At 39.2% G+C, this 24,891-nt stretch overlaps 1 protein-coding gene across 1 annotated transcript in view; it reads left to right on the top strand.

Moving 5' to 3' along the window:
• Positions 1-24,891, top strand: part of PLA2G15 (phospholipase A2 group XV) — a 33,297-nt gene that overhangs the window by 4,773 nt on the left and 3,633 nt on the right. The window contains exons 2-5 of the mRNA XM_051974946.1: positions 15,756-15,912; positions 19,849-19,967; positions 22,064-22,162; positions 22,508-22,732. Of these exons, the coding sequence (XP_051830906.1) occupies positions 15,756-15,912; positions 19,849-19,967; positions 22,064-22,162; positions 22,508-22,732 (600 nt within the window). The remainder of the gene's footprint in view (positions 1-15,755; positions 15,913-19,848; positions 19,968-22,063; positions 22,163-22,507; positions 22,733-24,891) is intronic.

Raw genomic sequence — 24,891 nt, 5'->3', positions numbered from 1 at the left:
GCTTGCTTTTACTTTGCAGGGTCTGCTGAACAAAATCTAACCATGTTTGGTTCCTTTGCTTTCTCACAACTGTGCTTGTTACCTGAGACAGGATCCCAGTGTCCTTGGCCAAAAAGGCCATGGGGTTGTGGCTGAGTCTATGGTCAGGGACAAGAGAGGAAAAAATAGGGCCATAGGTTTGTAATTAGAAGGGACCTTGATGGTCAAGGCTAATCAACTTCCTTAACAAAATTGTGTTGCTGTCATTGTTCAGTCATGTCCGACTCTTCCATGATCCTGTTTGGGGTTTTCTTGGTAGAGATTTTGGAGTGTTTTGCCATTTCTTTCTCCAACTCATTTTACAGGTGAGGAAAGTGAGGCAAACAAGGTGAAGTGATTTGCCCTGGGTCACACAGCTAATAAAAGGCTGGATTTGAACTCTTGACCTGGCACTTTATCTACCTAGGTACCCTAACAAGCAGAAGCAGGCCCAGGTCACACAGTGGTGTAGCTAGGATCACGCTGCACCGACCCACCCATCTCACTACACTGGGATCATGAATCTTTTGTGGCACCATTAATCCCAACAAAGGGTCCCTTCTGCAGCATTCCCAGCCTCAGATGAAGGATGAACTGGCCACAGAAGTGTTGATGGTTTAGGGAGAACTGACAATGAGAAATCTCCCTGTTCCTTAATGACCCCTCTATATAACTGGGTAGCTCTGTGTGTCTTAATGAGAATTCTGGGGGTTTTGCTCCTTCTGTTCATTTTCCATTCCTGTTCAGTCTTGATAATGTCACTCTGAGAACTGGCCATTAGCTGCAGTGCAGTCTGTTTGCTTGGCCCTGGGGCTTTCAGCAGAAGCCCCCAATCATTATTACCTGAAATACTTCTTCCTGTGGTTAAAAAAAAAAATTGCAGGGTTATTCATCAATCACTAACACTTGAGCGTGAAGGAATCTTTTTAGAAAGGGAATTGCTTGAGAATATTGGAGTTTGAAGTGATGGTGATTGTTTTAGAGAGAGATAAGCTCATTTGTTCATCCCTCTCCCCTCCTCCTCTCTCCCCATAGAGGGCTAGGGTCTGATTCTACCACATCCTACAAAAATCTAATTTTCTTCCTTGGACTTATGCTGAGGGAAAGGTGCTGGCTAATCCAAAAAAAAAAAAAGGAAACGGGAAAGTTATCCATGTTATTTATCTTTCTCCACTTGAGCCTGGGAAAAGACTGTTGAACCAAGAAGGGAGAAGTGAGCTATGTGTGATAAGCATATTTATTCTGTGAAATACAGGCTTACTTACAGACTCTTGTGACCTATATAATCTTAAAAAAATCATTGATATGTTTTGTTTTTACATCACCTACATTTATTTCCCTATATATGCCTCTCCCTCCCATAGAACCATTAACAAAGAAAAAGAAAGAAGTAAGTTACTATTTTTTTCAGTCATTTCAGACTCTTGTCATCTCAGTTTTCTTAAAAGATACTGGAGTGGTTTGCCATCTCCTCCTCCAGTTCATTTTACAATAAGGAAACTGAGGCAGACAGACTTGGTTAGGTGACTTTCCCAGAGTCACAACCAGAAAGACTCTAATCTTCCTAACTCCAGCCTTGGGCCTCTAGTCACTGTTGCCCAACATATTCTATTATTTGTGGTTTCACAGAATTCACTTCATCCTGTGGTGGTAACTCTTTCATTTATGTTCTTGAGTTACTTTTCTCTTGTCATAAGGTTTCCTATATTTTATTTTGTATTCATCATGTAACTCATTGTTTCTTATAGTGTAACAGCATTCCGTTGTATTCATGTCTCCTTGTTACTACAAAAAGTGCTGCTATAAATATTTTAGTATATATGGGCCTTTCTGTCATTGATTTTCTTGAGCTTAGGAGTTGCATCTAGGCTCTTATCCCATGGAACTTCTTCAGGCCCCTGGCTGGATTTCACTTCAGAAGACATGGATCATTAGGCTCTCTGTGAATGAGGAGCGCAACCTACTTGGGTGACAGAGAAAACGAGTTGTTAGGCCAGGGAACTATGGAAGTGGTCTGAGATCATGTTCTCTGTAGATGAGGAAAGGAGAGACCTAGAAGTGCTAGATAAGTGACTAGTACAAGGTCCTACAGCAGGGAGTCAAACTCTCATCCTGTGGACCCAGATCCTATACTCTCTCCTGTGTCATCTTCCTCAAGGGTGGCTAAGCCTGCTGTCCGGGTGAGTGTTCTAGTGACCTCAGGTCAAGGTAGATGAATGCATTGGGGAGACTCCTAAAGTTAGAGGAGACTCTTACAGTTATGGAAATTTAGTGGGCCAGCCCCACTGCTCTGTAATGCAAAAGAACTGACAATGTATCCTTGGAATATATAGTAATTGTTCTGAGGTGGGACAGAGGAGGAGGAAAATGTGACTTTACTGATCTTTTTCCTGCTTGTAATTGTACTTTCCTGTTGACTGTATACTCTAGTCCTGTGTAGGCTGTGCTTGTGACCTTAGTGATTGAAGCTTATAGGGAAGTCAGTCAGAAAGCACAGATAAGGCCTCTTTGAATGAGTAGTACAACCTGCCCTGACTATAAAAAAAAACTCTGGAAGGAGTCCAGAGATATTTTTATTTTACAGGTTGAGGGAGATGCTAGATTAGGGGCTAGGCCAAGATCACACTGGGATTCAAACTGTGGGCCTACACTTGGTCCTCCTGTGTGCAATGGCTCAGCATGGAATCAGGGCTCTTTACGCCATGATTGTTCACTGGCTGCTGCCATTAAAATTCAAGCCTTCTCATCATCCTTTGTGCAGTATCCCCTCTTCACTTGTCTCCAAGTGACAGATTCTCATTCATGGTGGTTGCTGGGGAAAACTCATAAGCTTGATATAAAGTCTTAAGACTCTTTTAGCATATTAAGAAAATAAAAGATGTGCTATGGGTGGGGAGTGTGTATATGTGGAGTATGCTGGAGAGTGGACATTTATGCTGGTGGTTCTTTTTAAAGAGCAAAAGCTGCAAATTAATTCACTTTTCATTTGCCTCAGTTTCCTGATCTGTAAAATGAGCTGACAAAGGAAATGGCAAACTACTCTATCTCTGCCAAGAAAACCCAAAATGGGGTCACTAAGAGTTTAAACAACAAGGCATTGTTTAAACACCTTGCAGTATAAGCTGGTATGGCCTGTAGCTTAACATTCTGTCGCAGGTTGTCATTTGCTGACTAACTCATTGTCATTTGCCAACTGATTCAGTAATTGACTCATTTGTAAATAGAGGAGTTAAAAATTTAAATGAATCTGGGACATCTTAGATTAGGTGCCATGCAGATCATTCCTCTAGGACCATCTGGTGGTCCCTCTGTCCAGTACTTTGGGAATGGGGGGAGCTAGCCACTTCTTATCCTTTGCTCTTGTTAGAAGACTAGCCAATCTTTGCTCCATAATTAAAGGGTGTCAACTTGATAATTTCTTTATTTTTTAAAATTTTATTTACTTTTTAATAAATTGCAACCTGCTCCCAGGGCAGCTAGGTGGCCCAGTGGATAAAGTGCCAAGTAGAATTGAGTTCAAATCCAGCCTCAGATATTTCCACCTGCTAGTCTCAGTTTCCTTATCGTAAAAAAAGCTGGAGAAGAAAATGGCAGACCTCTCTAGTATCTTTGCCAAGAAGAGTCGGGCACCACTAAGCAACAACAGCTTGCTCCTACCTGTCGATCAGTTCTCCCGTTGCTCAATTTCAAGATTATTGTTTTACCATATCTCCAAGACAATATGATAGTGGAAAGAATAAGATTATTAAAGGATGAGCCTTTGATTCTGGAAGAAGTTGGGGAGGACAGGGAGAAAGGGGTCGTAAAAGAATTTGGTAATTAGTCCAATCTTATGCCTAACCTTCAACTTAATTCTGGACCGATTTGCTTTCCTTTTGCTTTTTTCCATCCCCCAGTATATATGGATGAATGAACTTGGTAGCAGTCCAGATCTCAGCCATTCTTGTGGACAAAGGCAAAACTTGGTATTCCTAGAAAGTTCAGCCCTACCAATGTTCAGAGAACAGCCTGCTAATTATCTAGGATACTTTGTATGTTATTTTCTTGTGGAGGAATTTTCAGCCATTTATTAAGGATTTATTAGGATAGAAAGAATCTTTTTCTTTGGGTTTGTTTTCTTAAAATTGCAATGATGTCTTATTTCCTGTATGTCCTTACTCCCTACGCCCAATGGCTCTTTCCTCCAAACCATTTGTATACACTAGAAAGGATCTTGTAATCGATTATTCCAACTAGAGTTGAAAAAACAGGCCCAGAAAGGAGAAATGTTGTTAGAGTCATGTGGCAGAACTTGTTGGAGAACCAGGGATCCTTCCTGGATTTAGAAATCATTTTTAGTGCCACATAGTGAGAAGTCAAGTTTGGCTACATGTTGACAATTCATTCAGGCCTCCTGTGGAAAAACCTAGAAAATGATGGTTATCATAAGGGTGTTAGATTATAGTTCTAAATTACTCTTCCTAGAAGTTAAGTTGTGGCTTCCCCTCAGTGTGAGTATAGCATAGCCGGGAACTCCTGATGCAGTGACAGCTAACTTGTCCATTTCATGTACTTATTTTCACCCCTTCCCTTAAGACTGACATAGTTTCCCGTTCTTAGAAGGGATGTGTTCCAAGCTGACAGGTGGGAAGTAAAAGAAATGTTAGTTACTCTTCATATTCCTTCTAAGCTTTCTTCAGAAATTGGTTCTGGACCACAGTTACTGTAATAGTGTGCTAATTGTAAAAGCTGCTTTACAGCCCCCTTCTCCCCGGCCCCCCCCCCTCTCCCCCCGTCCCCCCTTCTTGTCCCCTTTCTGGCCCATTTCCACCCTGCTTCCTGCTTACCACCCTACTAGGGCTGAATTTATTGCTGACATGTGACTATATGAAGCTGTGAATGGGAAGCTCTACCTTGAATCAGCACCACTTCTAAACCTTTCCCCTCTGGCTATCTGTTGTGGATAGGAGTATTTTTTTTTTTTTAAATCAATAGTATCTTATTTTTCCAAATACATAGTTTTCAGCTAGTCTATGTTTTGCCTCCCCTTCCCCAAGAGAATAGGCAGTCTGATATAGGTTAAACATGTGCAATCCTTTTAAACATTTCCATATTAAGGTAAGGTTTTTAACAGATCTCAGTTTGAGAGACAATACCCAAGAGGCAGAGAATGGTCTCTTACTTAGATTAAATAGATTAAATAATAGATTTAAATAAATCTATTAAATTTATTTAATAAATAGATTAAAAAGAAATTTATATACAATATATCCCATATACATGTATATGTATTCATGTGTGTATATTCACATATATATATATATATATATATATATACATATATATATATATATACACACACACATATATATATATAATATATGTAAATCTTGCAGGGGAAGACTTTCAGTTTCTGGGCAAAACAGAAACAATTGCTATTTACATTCACTTCCAAGTCAACCCAGGCCCCCAAAATGGCCAGGTGAGTTTAGCCTGAGATCTTTTGTTTCCAGTATAGGAGAGTCAGTGATTTGGATTAAAGGCCTAATCTTTAAGAAAAATGGATTTACTGAGATTTGGGGGAGGAGGGGTGGGAGTGGGGAGGGAAGAAAAGAGGAATGAAGAGTGAAATTGGTCCTGTCCTTAAAGAGCTTGCTTTTTTTGCAGCAGGCTTTGAATGGTGTGAACGGAAGGCTTACAGAATTGATTGCCTTTGGAGGGGAAGGCTGTTACCAGAGTATGTAGGGAGAGGCCAGGCAGGAAAGGATCTTGAACTCAGCTTTGAAGGACTGATAAGGGAGAACATTTTAGACAGGGGACATGGCCTGTATGAAGGTATGCAGATGGATGATGGAGCCTTAAATGTAAATGTAAAAAACAGCAAGAAAACCAGTTTAGTTAGTGTATAGCATCAATCTCAATAAACTCGACAACTATTTCAAAAATAAGGAAGTTGTGGTTCTACCGAAAATGTGGGCAAGATTGATGATTTATTATCATTTTGCAAGTTGGGTGGAGGATAAATTGGAATAAGGAGAAAGCAAGATCTGGGAAGCCCAGTTTTTGGAACATGGGAGATTTTTGGAAATAGATCAGGTGAGGACTCTCTTATGTGCTATTCATTAATAAATAACTAAGGATTAGATTGTAATTATTAGAGGATCTAGGAAAGTTTAGATTGCAAGGTGTTTGAAGGCAGAGTGTTTGCCTGGTAATTTTCAGAGCCAAGACTCTGTCTCCGTGTTCAGCTGTCTCCAGGCTCTGTCATAATGTAGACATTGCTGAAATCCTAGACAAAAGTGGAGGTATTGTGTATGTATTGTGCAGGTAGAATTGATAAGATTTGGAAAATAATGTGTGGGGTAAGTGAAAGTCTCAGAATTTATATTTTGGCTTGCTATTAGTTATTTTTTCTTATGTATATATTTTATTTTAGGGAACCTAGGTAGTGCAGTAGATAGAGCACCTCACCTGTATTTGGAATATCTAAGTTCAAATTCTGCTCCAGACACTTATTAACTGTGTAACCCGGACAAGTTACTTTATCCTGGTTGCCTCAGTTTCCTCTCCTGTAAAATGAACTGGAAAAGGAAATTGCAAACTACTCCAGTATTTTCATCAAGAAAACTGCTAATGGAGTCACAACTGAAAAATGGCTGAACAACAATTCTTGTTTCATCAGCAAGATTACTAGCTCTTTAAGGGTCAAAGACTATGCCATCTTTATTTTGTGCTGTCTACCCTAAAGTCTTAGTGATCGTAATATCTACTACTCTTAAGTATGAAATAGGACTCCGTGCTTGTTTGATACTATAATTGAAGACCTTTAAGAAGAGTAAGGAATATGCAGGTGAGCTGAACAGTTCTATTGTTTAACTTTGAAAGTAACTTTGAAAATGTTAATAAGAGTTGAACAGAATCTTAAATCATTGAATCTCATCCTATTTCACAGAAGGAGGAATTGAGGCTTATTGAAGGGAAGTCCAAAGTATGTATGGCAAGCAAAGCAATTTGAAATCTTCTGAGTCCATGTTCCTGATCTCTTATTTTTACAGATGAGAAACCTGAATGGCCTGTCTGAGGTCAGCATTGATGATCACTGGCAGAACTGAGATAAGGGCCGGCTATGGTTGGTGGATACAGATAGTGTGCCACTATCCTAAACCTGGCCAGCGGTCCCCTATCTCTCCTGAGATAGCTTTTGATCTCATAGACTCTGATTTAGCTCTCTTGCCCTTGTCTCTATCTCAAAGGCTGAAGGCCACTGGGAGGGGGATATGAAGAAAGAATTACATTAGAAAAAAATTTCTGGTCTACCTTTCTTCCAAATACAGTAGTAGCTTTTGACTTCCTGCTGGAACTTTGCTTAGATTAGACCATCCCTCTTGGGTAGGAAAATGAACAATGAAACTCTTTGTCCTAAGGAGATAATGAAACTGTACTCTGCCTATTGAGTAACAATAGGTAAGACATTGGCCCCGTTTAAACCACTATCTCTTCTGTAAAATGGGGATGTTTAATATTATTATGAGGAAAGTACTTTGTAAAAACATAAAGCTCTAAAATTCTAATGTATTATAAACTGTTTAAATGTGTTTATTATAGTAGTCAGAATAAAGGCTGAGTATTCTTTTAGCTTGTATAGCAATAGTGATTTGGAAACTGGTTTTCCTTTAATCATAACTCTGACTCCTTTGTTCATATTCAATATATATATAAAGCCTTCAAAACTATATTTAAAAAGAATTGAAATACTGTGAAAAAGGGATTGACCTCAGTGTCAAAGCATCTGGATTCAGACTTGCCTCTGATACAACCTGTAGACAAGACATTTAAGACATAGAAGCCTCAGTTTCTTTAATTTGTGAAATTAAGATGTTGGACTAGATGGACTAACTCTCTGAGCTTATGAATAAAGAAATGTTTATTAAGCATCTCCTGTGATCATAGAATTGTGAACTGAAGTGTGTGAGTGGATATGAGTATGAATTAGTTTATGAATTATGTGTGAGTAAAGTAGATGGGCTCCAAGGTATTCTAGAAAGAGCACTGGTCCATGGAAGAATAGCCTCCTAATATCCAAGATAGTTTAGTAACAGAGTTGGAGTTCATCTGACTCCAAAGTTGGTGCCCTTAAGGGAAACTTTGGTCAATTATGTTGCCTTTCAGGTAAAAACCTTCAGTATTCCCAGGAGAAATAAATCCCTATTCATAAGTAGATTATTGCAACCTTATGTTTAAGGCTGGGTTTCCATGCTACTAAAAATAAAAAGAAGCAAAAATGTGCATATGATTCAGCCATTGATGAATTTCTAGCCATGGAAAACTGGATATTGCTGAAAATATAGCCAAAAATAAGCTGCAGTTTTTTATAATGTTCAGTTGTTTCAGTTCAGTTTATCACTTGGGTTTTTCTTGGCAAAGATAATAGAGTGGTTTGCCAGTTCCTTTTATAACTCATTTTACAAATGAGTAAGCAGGGTTGAATGACTTGCCCACGGTCATACAGGTTAGGAAGTGTTGGAAGTGTCCCTGACTCCAGACTTGGTCCTCTATCCACTGTGCTACCTTCATTCATCTCAGTTCAGGATACCAGGGTCTAGAGATGATGGGAGTGAATTGTTGGAGGTGGCTAGTATGATTGAATCACAGAGCACTGGGGGAAAGTAAGTTGTCAGAGGACTGCAAAGAGGAAATGGGAAGGGAACAGGTTATGAAGGGTCCAGAATGATTTTATATTTGACCCTCATGGTAATAGGAGATTCATTAGAATTTGACTTGGGATGAAGGTAACTCTGCTTGAGGATGTTGGAATAATAGTTGAGGAATGAGGTAATGAGGGCCTGTAAGTTCGTGGTAGCAGTGCTGGAAGAGAGAAGGGAACTTACTTGAAAGATGATAAAAGGTAGAAATGGTTCATTGGATATAGGAGAGGGGTTGGATGTAGGGGGAGAGATTGTGAGAATAAAAAGTTGAATGACAAGTTTTTCGCCTGGGGAACAGGAAATTGAAGGAGTTGGGCAGAAAGATTGTGTGTTCACTTTTGGATGTGGTGAGTTTAACATGATGATGGAATGACCAGTTCAAGATGCCTAATGAAGATTGGAAGTCAGCAGAGTTAGGGCTGGACAATTAGATCTACGAATCATCTTCATAGAGATGATTATTGAATCCTTGGAAGCTGATGAGACATTTTCAAGAGGAGAGGAGAGGAGAAACCAGCCTTGGGAAACAGTGGGCATAACCAGGATGAAGATCCAAAAAAGGAGACTGAAAAGGAGCAGAACCTTAGAAAGTCACAGTATCACACCCCAGAGAGGTTCAAAAGAATGAAAAATGAGGAAAGACCATTAGATTTGGCAATTAAGAGATATTCGTAAGTTTAGAGAGAAGTTTCAGTTGAAGCCAGACTACAAAGAGTTAAAAGAATGAGAAAAATTAATCAGGAGGCATCAGTTATAAAAGGGCTTTTCACAAAGAATTAGCTACAAAAGAAAATAGTTTGGATGATACCAGTGGAGATCAAGTGATCTTTCTTTTTTAAGATAGGGATCATGTGAGTGTGCTTATAGGAGATAAGGGGAGGAGCAAGTAGGGAGATCTGAGTAATAGAGAAGGAAGAGAGGAGAAAAGGGAATTCATGACATGGCTTCAGTTTTTCAGTAGGAATAATATTATAATAATATCTAATAATAATTGAGAATCTCTTTGTGCTTAGTATGAAGGCAGGAGTTGGGCAGGGGAGAGACTGAGGCAGAAACTTGATTTCATTGAGGTAAGGAGGGGTGAGATTTGAATGTTGGTGGAAAGAAGCCTCTTGAATCTTGATTGGGTGATAAATGAATCTCAAAGGACAGGATACAGAGCAGTGTGGTCGGGGAAAATGCCTGGAAGGAGCAAAACTTGGGAGCAAGCAATATTCTCTATCACTGAGTAAAAAGATGACCTGCCACAAAATAGGTCTTGGGAGAAAAGCAACGAGCATTTATTAAGCACCTGGTTATTTTACAAATAGCTCATTTGATCCTCACAACAATTCTTTCTGGAAGATAAAAGTCTATTCATATACCCATTTTACAGTTGGAGAAACTGAAATCAAGAGGTTACTTGCCCAGGATCTAGTGTCTGAGGCTATATTTGAGCTCAGATTTTCCTGACTTCACTCCTGGCACAATGTTCTGTTTGTGTGCCACCAAGCTGCCCCATACCATGAGTTCTTAACCTTACTTATGAGGACTTTGGCAACCACTTTGGACCACTCTGACAACAGTCTATAGAAGATTCCACTTATTTTACTCTGCAGGATGGTAAGCATGGGCGATCACCGTCCTTTATGTGGCATAGAAGAGGGCACACTCCAGGGCAACTTGAAGATTTTTTTCGTTAAGTTAGGGGAGACTAAGAATGTGTTAGATCATAATTGCTGGCTACTGTAGAGCCACGGCCTGCATGCTTGTCATTTCTTACCTAGTATAGTTTGGGGTAGATGGCTCTAGATTGTGCAACATCCAGCGTGCTCTGCAGCAGGGTGAAGTGAGTGCCTTCCCATCTGATTAGTTAGCTTAGTTGGTTTAATCTTGAATAGTTTATTTGTTCAGTTAGCCTTTGCCTTCTTTCTCAATGACCAAATACAAGTCTCAGATCAAGGCAACCACCTCACCTAATCTCTACAGTTAGTCTTGTCATTCTTGTTTAAGTCTTGGGACTGTCATTTCCTTCTCCAGCTCATTTGACAGATGAAGAACTGAGGCAAATAGGGTTAAGTGATTTGCACAAGGTCATACAACTAGTGTCTGGGATCAGATTTAAAATATGGTAGATGAATCTGGCAATCTTGTGGGTGATTGTATAGCATAACAAATACCAAGAGTGCCAGACTCATCTTCCATATTTTTCCATATAGTTTTTTGATTACCGAGTAAATCATTTAAACTTGCTCAGCCTCAATTTATTCAATGGCATTATTATTATTATGGAGATAATAATAGCTATCTCCTAAGATTATGAGCATCAAAGGTTCAGACTTAATGATTTTTATGGGGGAAGCAAAGAATAGTTAATTAGACAGAAGCCAGAATACTGCCACTTTACTGTGACCATGGGCAATTTCTCTGAACCTTTGTTCCTTATCCATTAATAGAAATGTTAACTTGACTTAACCTAAAAAGTAGGGTTGTTGAGAATGAAATGTTATCCTACCTTCATTTTTATATTGTATGGTAAAGGACATTTTCTTATATATGATAACTTTCTATAACACTTTATATACATGTATACACAAGCCTATAGCACATTCAGAGCAGGTGTTAACTTCTGAGCCCTAATTTCCTTATCTTTAAATTTGGGATAAATTAAGGTAGGCTGAACTACTTCAAATGATTGCTCTAAGGCTAGGTAGTTCTTTTTGACTCCAGCCTCTACCCTTTTCTACACAATTAGTCTCTGTTTAGAAGAAAGTAGTTGACCACGTTATAAATATTATTGAAATATCTTGTTTCCTTCTCAAATTGGGCAGACTGAAGTTTCTGTTTCCTGTTGGTGGTTTTGCTCCACTTTATTGGGTAAGACTGTCAACTTGAAGTAGCCTTTTGACTTGCTTAAAGCTTGGAAATTCTATTTTTGGTGTTATTTTGGCCATTAGAGAAAGTTGGAGTAGAGCCCTTCCTGTGCAGGTTTGGACAAGTCAGGCTTAAATCCAGGGAGACAGCTGTTCCTCTTCCCTCTCTTCTGCCAAAGAGGATGATTGCACATTCACAAAATTCATGATCAATGTGTGTATAAGATTTTTGGATGTTGAGAAACAGATCAGTAATTCTTCATAGACACTGGTAAGGAGAAGCCAAGCTGTTCTGCTTGATCATCTCATTACTCATTGGATAGAGAGCCTTTACCTCAATAGCTTTTTTGCGGTGACTTTGAGCATGATACTTTTTGGGCCTTTGTTTTTTCATTTGTAAAGTATGGTGATGTTGGCTAGATTTGCTAGAAGGGCCTTTTCCCCTTTTAAATATCACATTGATGCTTTAAAAAAATGTCATTTATTTCCCAATGATTTCCATCATCCATAATAAACCCTGTCTTGTAACGGGTAGAATCTTCTTCTTTTTTTTTTTTTTAAACATTTTTTTTAAATTTTTATTTAATAATTACTTTATATTGACACTTGTTTCTGTTCCAATTTTTTTTCCCTCCCTCCCTCCACCCCCTCCCCTAGATGGCAAGCAGTCCTTTAAATGTTGGATATGTTGCAGTATATCCTAGATACAATATATGTTTGCAGAACCGAACAGTTCTCTTGTTGCATAGGGAGAATTGGATTCAGAAGGTATAAATAACCCGGGAAGAAAAACAAAAATGCAGATAGTTCACATTCGTTTCCCAGTGTTCTTTCTTTGGGTGTAGCTGCTTTTGTACGGGTAGAATCTTCAAAAAAAATCTGGACGTTAGTCATGTCTGAAAATACATGTTCCCACTAATGCCTTTGCCAAGAGGAAGAAAATTGTTTCACTTTTGGTCACTACCTTGATATGTAGTGCTGGATGATCTTTCATGGCACTGAGGATTGATTGTAAGAAACTATAATGAAATATCCTAGATACTGGGGGCACATCCTTTTAGTGATGGGAATTTGAATAAATTTGGCCCTACTTTGTTTCAGGGAGAGAACTGGGGAGACATAATTCTCTTCTCTCTTGCCCTCTGTTTTCCTTGTTGCTTTGAGGAGGTTTCTGGCAGGAGCTTATCAAGAAAGGATTGTGAAAAAGCTTCAGTAAACAAAAGAATATGGTCCCAGAGTTGGAACCCAAATGTAGGCAAACGTAGGCCATCAAACTTCAAATAAATTATATAAGGAGTGGAGGGAGTAAATAGAACTTTCTGTCTGCCAGGCACTATGTGCTAAGTATTGTTTATAAATATATATAAATGATCTTTGTGTAGTCACAATAAATGACTTGCCTCAGTTCACACTACTAGGAAGTGTGATGCAAAATTTGAATTCTCACCTTTCTGATTTCTATCTCTTTTATCCTCTGGTTTCTCCTTTGCAAAATGACTTTTTTTTTTTTTTTTGCTGAGACAATTGGGGTTAAGTGACTTGCCCAGGGTCACACAGCTAGGAAATGTTAAGTGTCTGAGATCAGATTTGAACTCCTGACTTTAGGGGCTGGTGCTCTATCCACTGCACCACCTAGCAGCCTTGATGAAATGATCTTTTAAAAATTTTTAAAAAGCTAAATTGTATTATTTTAATAATAATATAATTATCTAATTTTATTATCTAATATATCTAAAAAATAAGTTTTCTATTTAAAGGTTTTATTCTAAGTTTTCAATATTCATTTTTCTAAGATTTTGTGTTCCATTTTTTTCTCCCTTTTCTTCCCTCCCCTTTACCCAAGGCAGCAAGCAATCTGATATGGGTTATACATGTACAATCGCGTTGAACATATTTCTACATTAATCATGTTGTGAAAGAAGAATCAGAACACAATGTTCTGCAAAATGATCTGCTTTCTTTGGATGTGAATAACATTTTCCATTTGAGCCTTTTAGAATTGTCTGAGATCATTTCTGAGAAGAGCTAAGACTATCGTAGTTGATCATCACATAATGTTGCTGTTGCTGTGTACAACATTATGATTTTGCTCACTTCACTCAGCATCAGTTTGTGTATGTCTTTCCAGGTTTTTCTGAAAATCTTCTAGCTCATCTTACATAGCCTAATAATACTGCATTGTATTCCTATAATGTAGCTTGTTGAGCCATTTCCCAATTGATGGGCTTTTCCTCAATTCTCAATTCTTTGTCACCACAAAATGAACTACTAAATTTTTGTATATGTAGGTTTCTTTTTCCTTTCTTATCTCTTTGGAGTATAGACCTCATAGTAGTATTTAGCTGGATTGAAGGGTATGCCATCTAATCTTCTCCAACATTCATTTTTTTCCTTTTCTGTCATATTAGCCAATCTGATAAGTATGAGGATAGTTCCTCAGATTTGCATTTTTCTAATCAATAGTGATTTAGGAGTTTTTGAAACTTAAAGACTATAGATAGCTTTGCTTTCTTCATCTAAAATTGCCTATTCATATCCTTTCACCATTTGTCAGTTGGGGAAGGTTATTGATAGATTAAAATTACAGTGATTCATGCACATAGATTCTGATGGCCCTTGCAATAAAGGGACTGCTAGCCAGGTAGATTTTCTAAGCTTCAATTCTGTTATCCTCTAAGTGAGCTTTTAGTAAGATTTTATCTATCAACTTCTCCATTACTCGTAAGCTTAAGTGTCTAAAGAGCTTGGGTCTTTTGCATTAGTAAAATGCTTTTCTTGGTTTGGATTTTAAAATCTCTTCTCATCCTTTAAAATTGACATCTAGCCCAGGGCAGGAGAAGGCAGCTGCAAAGCAAACCTGTCTTTTTTTTTGACAATCTCTTAGAGCTATGTCTGGAGCTATGTGAAGTTCAATTATTCTGACATTGAAGATAGGGAGAAAGGTGATTTGGGGGTTTAAGTTGGTAGTAAAAAGAAGACCCTTCCCAGAAGTACAGGCCTCTGCACTGATCGAGAAGGAAAGAGCTTTTCTTGATCTGTAAACACTATGTTTGTCAAACTTGAATACCCAGTGTACTATTTGTCAAAAATTATAATTTGGTTGATCTTGTGATTCCCTTTGCTAGCTGTCTCTTGGGATTCTGTTGGACATTGAAGAAGGCTTAGTAAATGCTCTCTATTCACAGGTTAAAGGTCAGATTAGGTGGGGTCTTATTTTGAGTCTGCTGCTTTTAAATTGTTAGTTGAAAGAAACCTTGAAGGGAAGTTGCCAGTCATTGAGCTGTATTTTCTCCCAGATCACTCTGATGGTGCTGTTGCAGAATTCTGACCTCTTGCTCATCATGGCTGTAGCTGGCCCATCTCATTTACCAGAGAACATCTGCTGCAAGAAAGTGTGAGGTGGCTGCTGCATCAGATAACTTGATAACCACAACTTTCTTAGAGGGACTAAGAACATGTAGGAACAATTATCCTATGGGCAACTAGTACACGGTGAACACTAAGAGTTGAAGAGTTCCTGTCAAGTTATTAGTAGCTACTTGACCTTTATTTTTTGATTTTAAAAGATGACTTAAAAATAAATAAGAGCTTAAATAAAGGTTTTCCACTGTATCTCAGGTCATCTCCAGGCGTGTCCTAATCTACATCTCGCCACTATACTCAGATGGTTCCAGAGGAGAAAGGGTGGCACAGTCCTCCCTCCCTCAAGTCCATGTCATCCATGTCATGGCAACATCTCCCTGATATCGAGAAAGAGGGACTAGCAACAATAAATCACAATGTAGCATGTGCTGATTCATCCTAAATGGAGCAGCATCAGTTGGTGTATGTCTTCCCAGGTTTTTCTGAAGTCTTCCAGCCATTGATATTGGGCTGGATTTATGTTCTGTGATCTTTAGGCAGTATTTAATGGTATCAGAATGACCATAAGCTAAGTGTCCTTACATAAGTCACTTCCTCTCAAACTTTTTTCTCCTCTGTAAAATGAGAGGATGGTCCATCAGTTCTAAGCCCTGATCCCTCTACCTTTGGATTTTGTCCCATGAAGTAACAAGTATCTTACGCAGATCATGGCATGGGAAGAGAGTTCAATTAATCAGAAACTCTGAATGGGAATTTCAGTAATTGTCCTGTTGCATCAGATAGCACCACCATTCTCATGTTACTGGGCCCTCACACTGCGCCTTTTTCTTTCTTGCAGTACCTGGTGATTTGGGAAACCAGCTGGAAGCCAAGCTAGACAAGCCTACGGTGGTCCATTACCTTTGCTCCAAGAAGACGGACAGTTATTTTACCCTCTGGTTGAATTTAGAACTGCTCCTTCCCGTCATCATCGACTGTTGGATCGATAACATCAAGTAGGCCTTATTCGAATCTATGGTTGGCACAGCAGACAAGCCAGTTACTACAGGAGTCGCCTCTATTAGGGAACAACCTCCTGACTGTTAGGGCAACCTCCTGGAGTCTCTTTGTAGGCCTTTGATAGTTCTACACTAGAGCAAGCAAGGGGGGAGCAGGGTGGCTCCAGATGGGCACCATGGGCAGCTTGCTCTGAGCTTTTTTTTCTTCTCTTTCCTTCACTTCCTCTTCCTTCCCTCCATTCATTTCTTCTTTTCTTTTTCCCTCCTTCCTTTCCCTTTTGGATTTGTACATTTTATTTTCTATCCTGAATTGAACTACTATCAAGTAAGATGAATGTTTCTGTCCCCACTCCCTCCTGTACTCAAAAAAATGACATTATATGAATTAACTTTGGGATTTTCAAATTGTTAGTGTGGACCTCAGTTTCCTATAGAGTGGTCTCCAGAGGGATGTAGGTATGTTGGATGTCAAAGGGCTCTCCCACCCCTACTCTGGCTCTGCCTCACAAAGGGATGAAGGAGCAGGGTAATCCCAGACTTTGGTATGGGAAAACCAGAGAATACAAAGAAAGTCATGTTTCTCAGAGGCCAGTAAAAATATGGGAAGAGCTCTTGGGGTTCTGTATCATATACCAGATTAGGTGCCTCTCAGTAGTCAAGTCTCTGAATTTGTTCAGCCAATACTGAGACAGGTGGAGACTTCTGACTTCCTTGGGGAGTTTGATGCTCCTGCACAGAAGTCCTCGGTGGAATATCTCATTTTGGAAGTGGTGGTGCTATCTGATGCAATCCTTGGTCTCAGAAGGCAAGTTAACACTAAGCCTCCTCTTCATTCAGCACAAGTTCACGGGAGAAAATGGCACAGTCTTTGCCAATAAGGAGCTTAAATGGACAGACTGTTTGCAGTTAAGGGTCTCTTGGGACTGAGCTATCAATTTTTGTTGATGGCTGATGAGAATTAAATTTAAATAATTAGAATTAAGTTCTAAGTCACTTTCAGAAATAAAAATATTTCTATTTTGTCTTCAAAAAAAGTGATAATTTTTTGTGTTCTAAGCTGTGCCTTCAACCACAACCAAAGTCTTTATGAATGTTCTTTCCAAGCCTTCAACTAGATGGTTTCTAGTGCAGCCAAGGGGAAGGAAAATGTATAGAGCTTAGTGTCGGTAGAATAGAATTTTAGTCACACTTAGTAACTGTGTAAGTTTTTGTCTGCAATATCATTGCCTTTCAAGTGGAAAATTTTATGACTTTGGACAGAATTGGTTCCTTTCATTATAGACAAGGATAAGGGAATATCTTAGCTTTGGATTCGAGCTTCAAGGCTCGTGGTATTATGAAGTCTAAGGACAAGGAATATTTATCTTCACCCCCATCCCCCAACTATTTCTTTCTCAATTATACAGCCAGCATGGATGGTACTACCCGTTTCACAGAATTTCTGTAATTCTGCCAAAATGCAAAATATCCTCTGCTGGGACTCGCACACTTGTAGTTCAGACTAATGATGTATCTCTTCTTGGTGGCCATCAGTTTTGGTTACAGCTTCTTTAGTTCAGTAAAAACACAGCGTCACAGGGCTCTTGTCAATACCTTTTGGATGTTTCTCCCACTATTCTGCTGGGATCATTTCCAACAACTGTTGTCTTTCTTTGGGCTAAATCCTCCAGTTGAGGTTATTGTGACTTTGTATGGAAGGTGATAAAAAAAAACCCTCTGTTAGGTTAGGGCAGTTCTCTATAAATATCCATCTGAGATCTTGTTGATAATAGCAATGCAAAAGAAAGCTTAAATGAATCGGAAGTTAATTTATCTATAAATGAGAGTGAAGGATCCCTTCCAAGTTTGATTTTAGGAAATGATAAAACTTTAAACTCGATTCTACTTCACACTTATTACAGACATCTTTTGATGTGAAGTAGGGAAGGTAGATATTAGAATCATGTACTCATAGAATTGGAAAAGATTTCAATTCATTTAAAATAAACAATCATACAAAATAATAAATAAAATAACATGAGAAATTAGGACCCTTAGAGTGGAAACAATAGCTTTACTGGAATATAAAACATGTAAATATTAACTACACAAAGTTGGGAGAAAGGATTGGATTTCTAGGTTCTTCAAATGTGTTCTACTTGTCTATGAGAGCAGTGGTTGGTGGCAAAGGTGGTTCCTAGGAGGTGGATCTCCTCATTGTGGCATTTTATTGACATTATTTACAGTTGCAGTTCCTTAAGGAAATGCTGATTCTTGCTTTCAGAAAGGGAAAAAACAAAACAAAACATTTCCCATTTTTCAGTATGAATAGCTTATATAGGCAGTTAAGTTCTTGATGGTTTGTCATAATGGCCTTTCATTTTTATTTTTCTACTTTGGTAGTAGTTTTGATGTTTGTTCTAACAAGACACCTAATTGAAAATGAGATTATTTCACATTTAGATTTAGTTAAGGTTTATATGTGTGTAGACAGCTTAAATACTACCCTCTGCTACTGTTGGTTGAGACTGATGGCCATTTTGTGTTTTGGCGGGTTTTTTCTGGCTTTCTATGGCCAAAAGAATCATCTGGTACGGGCAACCCACTTCATTTTGTTTTGTTTCTTTTGTTTCCACCTAGATTTCTCTGTATCCATGCCATTCAATTTCTAATTACTTCATAACATTATGCTGGGGTCAATGGGGTATCCACTTGATTCACCTAACTCTCATCTGTGGCTCCAAGAAGCAGTCATACACAGAAGCCATAATCATCTTTAGTAGATGGCCCAAAACACGTTGAGGGTAACTAAAAAGCCTCAAACTAGCTGTTGAAGCACACACTATGGAGCTTGGTCTGAAGATATCCATATCCACTGCATCCCAGACCATCATATTTCTGTCACTGTCTAGGTCATAATTTGGGGGCTCCTACACCTAGAAGAGGCCATAGAATCCAGCCCTCTTGTGTCCAAGATCCCAGAGAAAGATGGGAAGAAGCAGAAATGAGACTTGAAATCAGGACTTGCCTCACATAACTTTAACTTCACTTTTCTTTGCACATTCATGTCCCATATTCTCTCCTGCTCAGGGTCTTTGTTCAGTTTCTTTTAGGCTGTTTCCTTTTGAGCAACCTCCTTCTGACTAAAGAGAAATTAGTTCCTTTTCATCATCTCAGTGTGGCAAAGGGGAACTAGTTTATGGATTGGTTTGGCCATGAGTCCTCTTCAGAATGGCTATTTGAATGTATACTGATATTGTATTTAACTTATACTTTAACATAATTAACATGTATTGGTCAATCTGCCATCTAGGGGAGGGGGGTAGGGGAGAGGAAAAATTGGAACAAAAAGTTTGCAATTGTCAATGCTGAAATTACCCATGCATATATCTTGTAAAGGAAGCTATTAAAAGTGGCTGTTTGATTTGGATATATTGTCATTTTAATATGAGATCATTCAGATGCTTTATGGACTTTTGAATATATACATGTTCTGAAGAACATAATTCTATTATACATTTGACTCTGCTTACCCATGAGCAATTAATATTTTTCTTACTCCTTAGATCTACCTTTATTTGTGTGAAAATGTTTTCTAATTGTGATCTACTTTTTTTTTGCTGAGGCAATTGGGGTTAAGTGACTTAGCTATGTGTCCCTGGGCAAGTCACTTAACTCCAATTGCCACCACAAAAAGAGCTGCTATATCTTTGCACATGTGAATCCTTTCCCCTTTTTTTTATTATCTCCTTGGGAAACAGACCCAGTAGTGAGACTGCTGGGTCAAAAGCCTATGCACAATCTCAATTATGTCAGGATTAAGGAATGGATAACATTTTACATTTGCTTCAAAACTTCCCTCCCCATTGTTTTCTGTATTTCAATATTCTGTGTTTCAGTATTATTGGGCATTTTCAGGGAGTTGATTGTGTCTGATGTTTTGACTTCCAACAGGTTGATATACAATAGAACCACCAGGACTACTCATTCCCCAGATGGTGTGGATGTGAGGATTCCTGGCTTTGGAGACACCTTTTCTGTGGAATACCTAGATCCTAGCAAAGTTGCTGTTGGTAGGTAGTATCCTGTCTCTCTGGTACCTTTCTCAAGCATCTAAATAGAAACTGCTCGTTTTTATTCTTGTGAGAAAAAAATTTCTGGGATTGAAATCCATGCATTTATAGTTTATATAAAAAACATTTCCTCATTCATTTTCATTTGATCCTCACAATGGGTTCTGCAAAGTAAGAAGGCCAGCTTTTATTATCCCTGGTTTCCACATGAGGAAACAAGGTAATTTGCTCAACTTCACAGTTGACAAGATTTTAGGCTTGAATTCCACCTTTCCCTTTATAAAATGCTGTTATGTACCTGATTAAATCTCGATAATGACAACAATAATATAATAATAATGCTGCCTACCAAAACAAGATAGCTGTGGGGAAATTCAAAGATCTATAAACTTGAGTTATGGTTTGGGGGTTTGGTTGTTATGTAAGCAACATGCCTAACTGTATAAGGCATTGTTTTAGTTTCTCTGGGGATACTTTGTCTCGATCCTGAGGGAGCTATATAGTCTCAACACATTGAGAGATTGGGTGCTAACACGTGTCACTTGGGTGATAGATGAGGATGACTAAGACAGAGGTCCTAAAGTACTATCAAGTTTGGAGCTTGAAGGCATGGATATGGCCCCCCCAAGTATTCTGGGAGGTGACAAACCTTAAGGAAGGAGGAAGAAAAACCAATTTTCCATCCTGTTAGTGAATGGAAGGAGGAGATTCTTGGGCTTGACAAGAGTTGGCAGGAGTCAAAGGGAAACAGGGTCAGGAACACAGGATCGAGAACTCCAGGCTTGGCTCACGGGCTGGGTGACCATGTTGTTGCCAAAGTCCAAATCCAGTGCTCTTACAAGTTGTGACTTTCAAAGGTGCCACAGATACTTGGGAGCCTGGACTGGAAGTCAATGTGGGTGATCTCTGGCAAATTACTTTTGAAGGTTTTCTCTGGGTTGGGCTAGCCGGCCCCTGAGGTCCTTCCTTGATCTCAGTCAGTGAACTCCTGTTTCTTGGAAGATGCTGTGTTTTTTTTTTTTTTTTTTGAGAAGTGCTGTGAAGCCTTGCTTTTGGGTAAAGGTTAATTGATGCTCTGCTAGTATCATGCAGGAGAGGATTCTCCCTCCCCCCGTTCAGAAAGCTGAATGTGAAAAGGAGATTTAAAATTTTTCTTCTATCTTAAAAGTCAACTTCTCAAAACAAAACTTTTAATTTTGAAAAATGGAAAAAAAAGTGAGAAGGATAAAGTGCTCATGAAGCTAGATTATAACTTATTCTGTCATCAAGGCCAACATCTGAGACTTAGATTGGTTGGAGTCATCGCTAATGGTTGTTGAGGGCAAAAGAGAATGAGATTTAATCAGAAAATCTGGATTCTCATCCTTTTGGCTGTCGCACTTATTGCCTGTGTGATCTTGGGCAAACCATTTCATCTTTTAACATGACATGGTTGGCTTAATTTCCCTTTAAGATTTATTTTTTATATTATAATTTTATTTTATATTAACCTTTTCTGTGTGTGCAAAACCAAGGTTTCCTGACTCCTTCAATCAGGGGATCTTTCCATTAGGACACTATATACCTCCCCAGCTGGTTTTGAAATTGGGTAATAAGGCAGTGTGTAATAGTTATTAGGTGATATTTATAACAGAATAATTTTTGACACTCTGCCTTATAATTAGAAATAATTTGATTTCCTTGGACTTTCTGGGATTAATTTCTAATTATGTTTGCAGAACATGGCAGCCCAATCTGACATAGTTTCATGGCACAAGAAGATTGTGATGGGCCACAGACTGGCATGTTCATGCCAGCTCTGAGGATTCATAGACTGGCATTACCACAAATTTCTAGTTAGAAGGCCCTGTCGGAATAATCTGTGGTCCATCCTCTTCATCCTATAGATGAAGGAATGGAAGATTCTTACTCGTGTGCTGTTTCCCATTTCTCCTCCCAGGATGATAGCTGTTGGATCAAATGAGAGTAGTCAGCATTTTCATGTTTGGCATCAAATCCAATTTTCCATTGGACCGTTGACAGTGAGCCATGTTATAGAACAGAGATGGTCCCAGGAGCCGCTCACTGATCATTTTTGTGCTTTCTGTCATTCACAGGAGCTTATTTCTTTACTCTGGTAGAGAGTCTTGCAGGCTGGGGTTACAAGAGAGGACATGATGTCCGAGCAGCTCCCTATGACTGGCGAAGAGCCCCAAGTAAGTTCCATTGACTTGGATGCCCAGATTTTGTGTGTGACAGAGGAATATGTCTTGTGTTACCCTTCCTCTAAGTCACTAAGGAGGTGATCTTTACATTCCCCTGAACCTGGATCGTTCTGTTTTATGTTCTATTAGAAGGATGAGACTTTTGCAGGGAAAGCTAAAAAAATTTGATTATTCACCCCCGCTTTTCTCATGTCCTACCCCCCAAAAAAGGCAGAAATATAGGCCCTATCTGTCATTTCCTTATTTTGTCCAGATCCCTCCAGTTCTTAGAGCTAGTTCAATGGATGACATTTGGGGAGATTTTTAAATCTGTACCTACCTTACTTTCTCTCATAGATGAAAATAAATACTATTTCCAAGCCCTCCGTGAGATGATTGAGAAGATGTATGAGGAGTACGGAAGCCCCATTGTCCTTGTTGCCCATAGCATGGGCAACATGTATACACTCTACTTCCTCAACCATCAGTCACAGGACTGGAAAGACAAGTACATTCATTCCTTTGTGTCATTGGGCGCTCCCTGGGGAGGAGTGGCCAAGACCCTGCGTGTCCTAGCTTCAGGTAGGTTCCTCCTGGGAAGGGGCGAGTGGAAATGGAGGTGAAAGGCTAAGGTCATGAGGTGGGAGGCTGTCATCCCTAATTTATAGAATTAGGATATTAGGGCCTTCTTGCCAGCTTAACTAACCCTGGGAGTTCATTGAGGTGTCGCTTCTTGGTTGCCTTTCTAAAGGGAGCTCTTGCTTTCAAACGCGCTGCCAGCCTCTGCTCTTGGGAACAAAAGCCAGATTCTGCTCTTTCCTTGTGAATATGGCACGTGGCTAGTCATTCATGGCTAGTTGTTGTCTGCTGCTTTGTCAGCTCTTTTGCCTTTCCTACTTTGTATCGGAGTAACTGATTCAACTAGAAACTGTGGTCATATGTGTGAATAGAGGGTTTTTAGCATTTCCGAATTGGAGTGTGATTCTCTCCTAGCTTGAGTAAATGTTCAGGTGTGACTTGGATCTGGACAGATTTTTCCTGATCCTTTGGCTCTCTTTTTTCCTCGTAGCGAATTTATTTTTTATATACATTGCTTTACGAATTGTAAATTCGTAGAGAATTTGGAGCAAAAGGGAAAAATGATGGGAGAAATTAAAAAACATGTGAATATAGCATTTGTTGATTTACATTCAAACTTCACAATTCTTTTTCTGGATGCGGATAGCATTTTCTGTCCCCAGTCTATTAGGATTGTTTTGGATCACTGAACCAATGAGAAGAATCTTATTGCAGTTTAAGATAGCATTTGTCTTGACACCCCAGCCAAGCCAAGGAGGGAGTTAATGAATTCACAGTTCACTGAAGCTGCTGATCATTTGGTGGGAGGCAACATAGCAGAAAGCTTGTTCGGATACAGAACTGATAGTAGTTTATGATTTTTTTTGCTTTCCTACTCTAAGCTTTAATATTCACATCTATAAAGGAGATAATAGCAGTCTTGCCTTATACGGTTGCTGCCAGGCTCCAGTTAGATAATGTTTGGCGTAGTAGGTAGAGTTCAGGAAGACCTGGATCCTGCTTCAGAATCCCTGGTACCTGAGGGGTTCTCAGTTCCTTCTATCAAATGAAGAAGTTGAACTTATAGGCTCCTCAGGGCACTTTACAGGTGTTGTAATGCCAGTTATTTAAAGTGCTCTGCAAACTTTCAAACACCGTATTCTTTGTCCTTTCCTGAGCAGAAAGTCACAAGTCCAGTTAGTGATTTTCCATTTGCTATTATTGCTCCAGAGATGTCGGGGCTCATCTTCAGAGTTAAGGAATGTACTTTTGAGATCAAAGAGATTAACTTCATTTCACTTTGAAATGATCTGGAGCAAAGGGGTATATTTATGACGCCAGTAAGTGATAAGAGCTCAGACCTGGATGTGGGTCTGGACCTCCCCCTACATTTCTCATTGACACTTATGCAGAGAAAGGGACATAAAGCATTCACAGTAGTTTATCTCGCTGGGTTCTGGAGTGGGAATGTATGAGAATTTCCCAGACCAGCATGTGTTTGTTCCACATCTCCCAGGAGATCTTCAGATCGTAGTTGTCAGAGCTGTCCCCATCTTTAAATGAAGGGGTTGTAGATAGGCTCTGTTGTGTTAGGGCTTAAGGATTTTTTTCTCCTCCTCCTGGACAGTTATTTAGGAAGAGTTTTCTTTGCTCTTTCTGAGCTTGGATATCGATGATGTTATGATGTTATTCTGTAGTAATGCAGCCAAGAGTAGCTCAGCAGAGAGGCTGTTGGGAGTTTGGTTCTCAAAGCCAGGTGTGGGCCTTTTGCCAAGTCAGTTCACCATCCTGTGCAATTGTATTCTTATTGATAAAATACATATAAAATCTGGGTTCCTTTTGAGCTCTAAGCAGTGAACTTGGGATTCCCTTGGCTTCTGCTTTGTGGATCAGTGCTGACACCTGGTGGCTCCTAGCTCTAAATTTTTTCATGGATACTGGATGGAGAGAGGTGGATAGTTTTCAATTAATTCATCCTTGAGCTTGCCTCCTTTTGGACCCTTTGGAGCTCAGTCCAGTCCTGGAATCCTACTCTATACCTGAAGTAGCACCTCAGTGAGAGCTCTTGTCCTGGTTACCTTGTAGGGGTGCCTAAGCCAGAATGGTCAGAGGAATGGCCAATGGGAAGCAAACCCTTCTTGACCCTTCCCTGCAAAGTGAAAGGACTCCTATTATAGTACAAA

This window comes from Antechinus flavipes, chromosome 2 (assembly GCF_016432865.1).
Source record: "Antechinus flavipes isolate AdamAnt ecotype Samford, QLD, Australia chromosome 2, AdamAnt_v2, whole genome shotgun sequence".
NCBI classification, from domain to species: domain Eukaryota; kingdom Metazoa; phylum Chordata; class Mammalia; order Dasyuromorphia; family Dasyuridae; genus Antechinus; species Antechinus flavipes.
The sequence above is the reverse complement of the archived record's forward strand: the minus strand, read 5'-3'. Positions and strand labels throughout refer to the sequence as shown.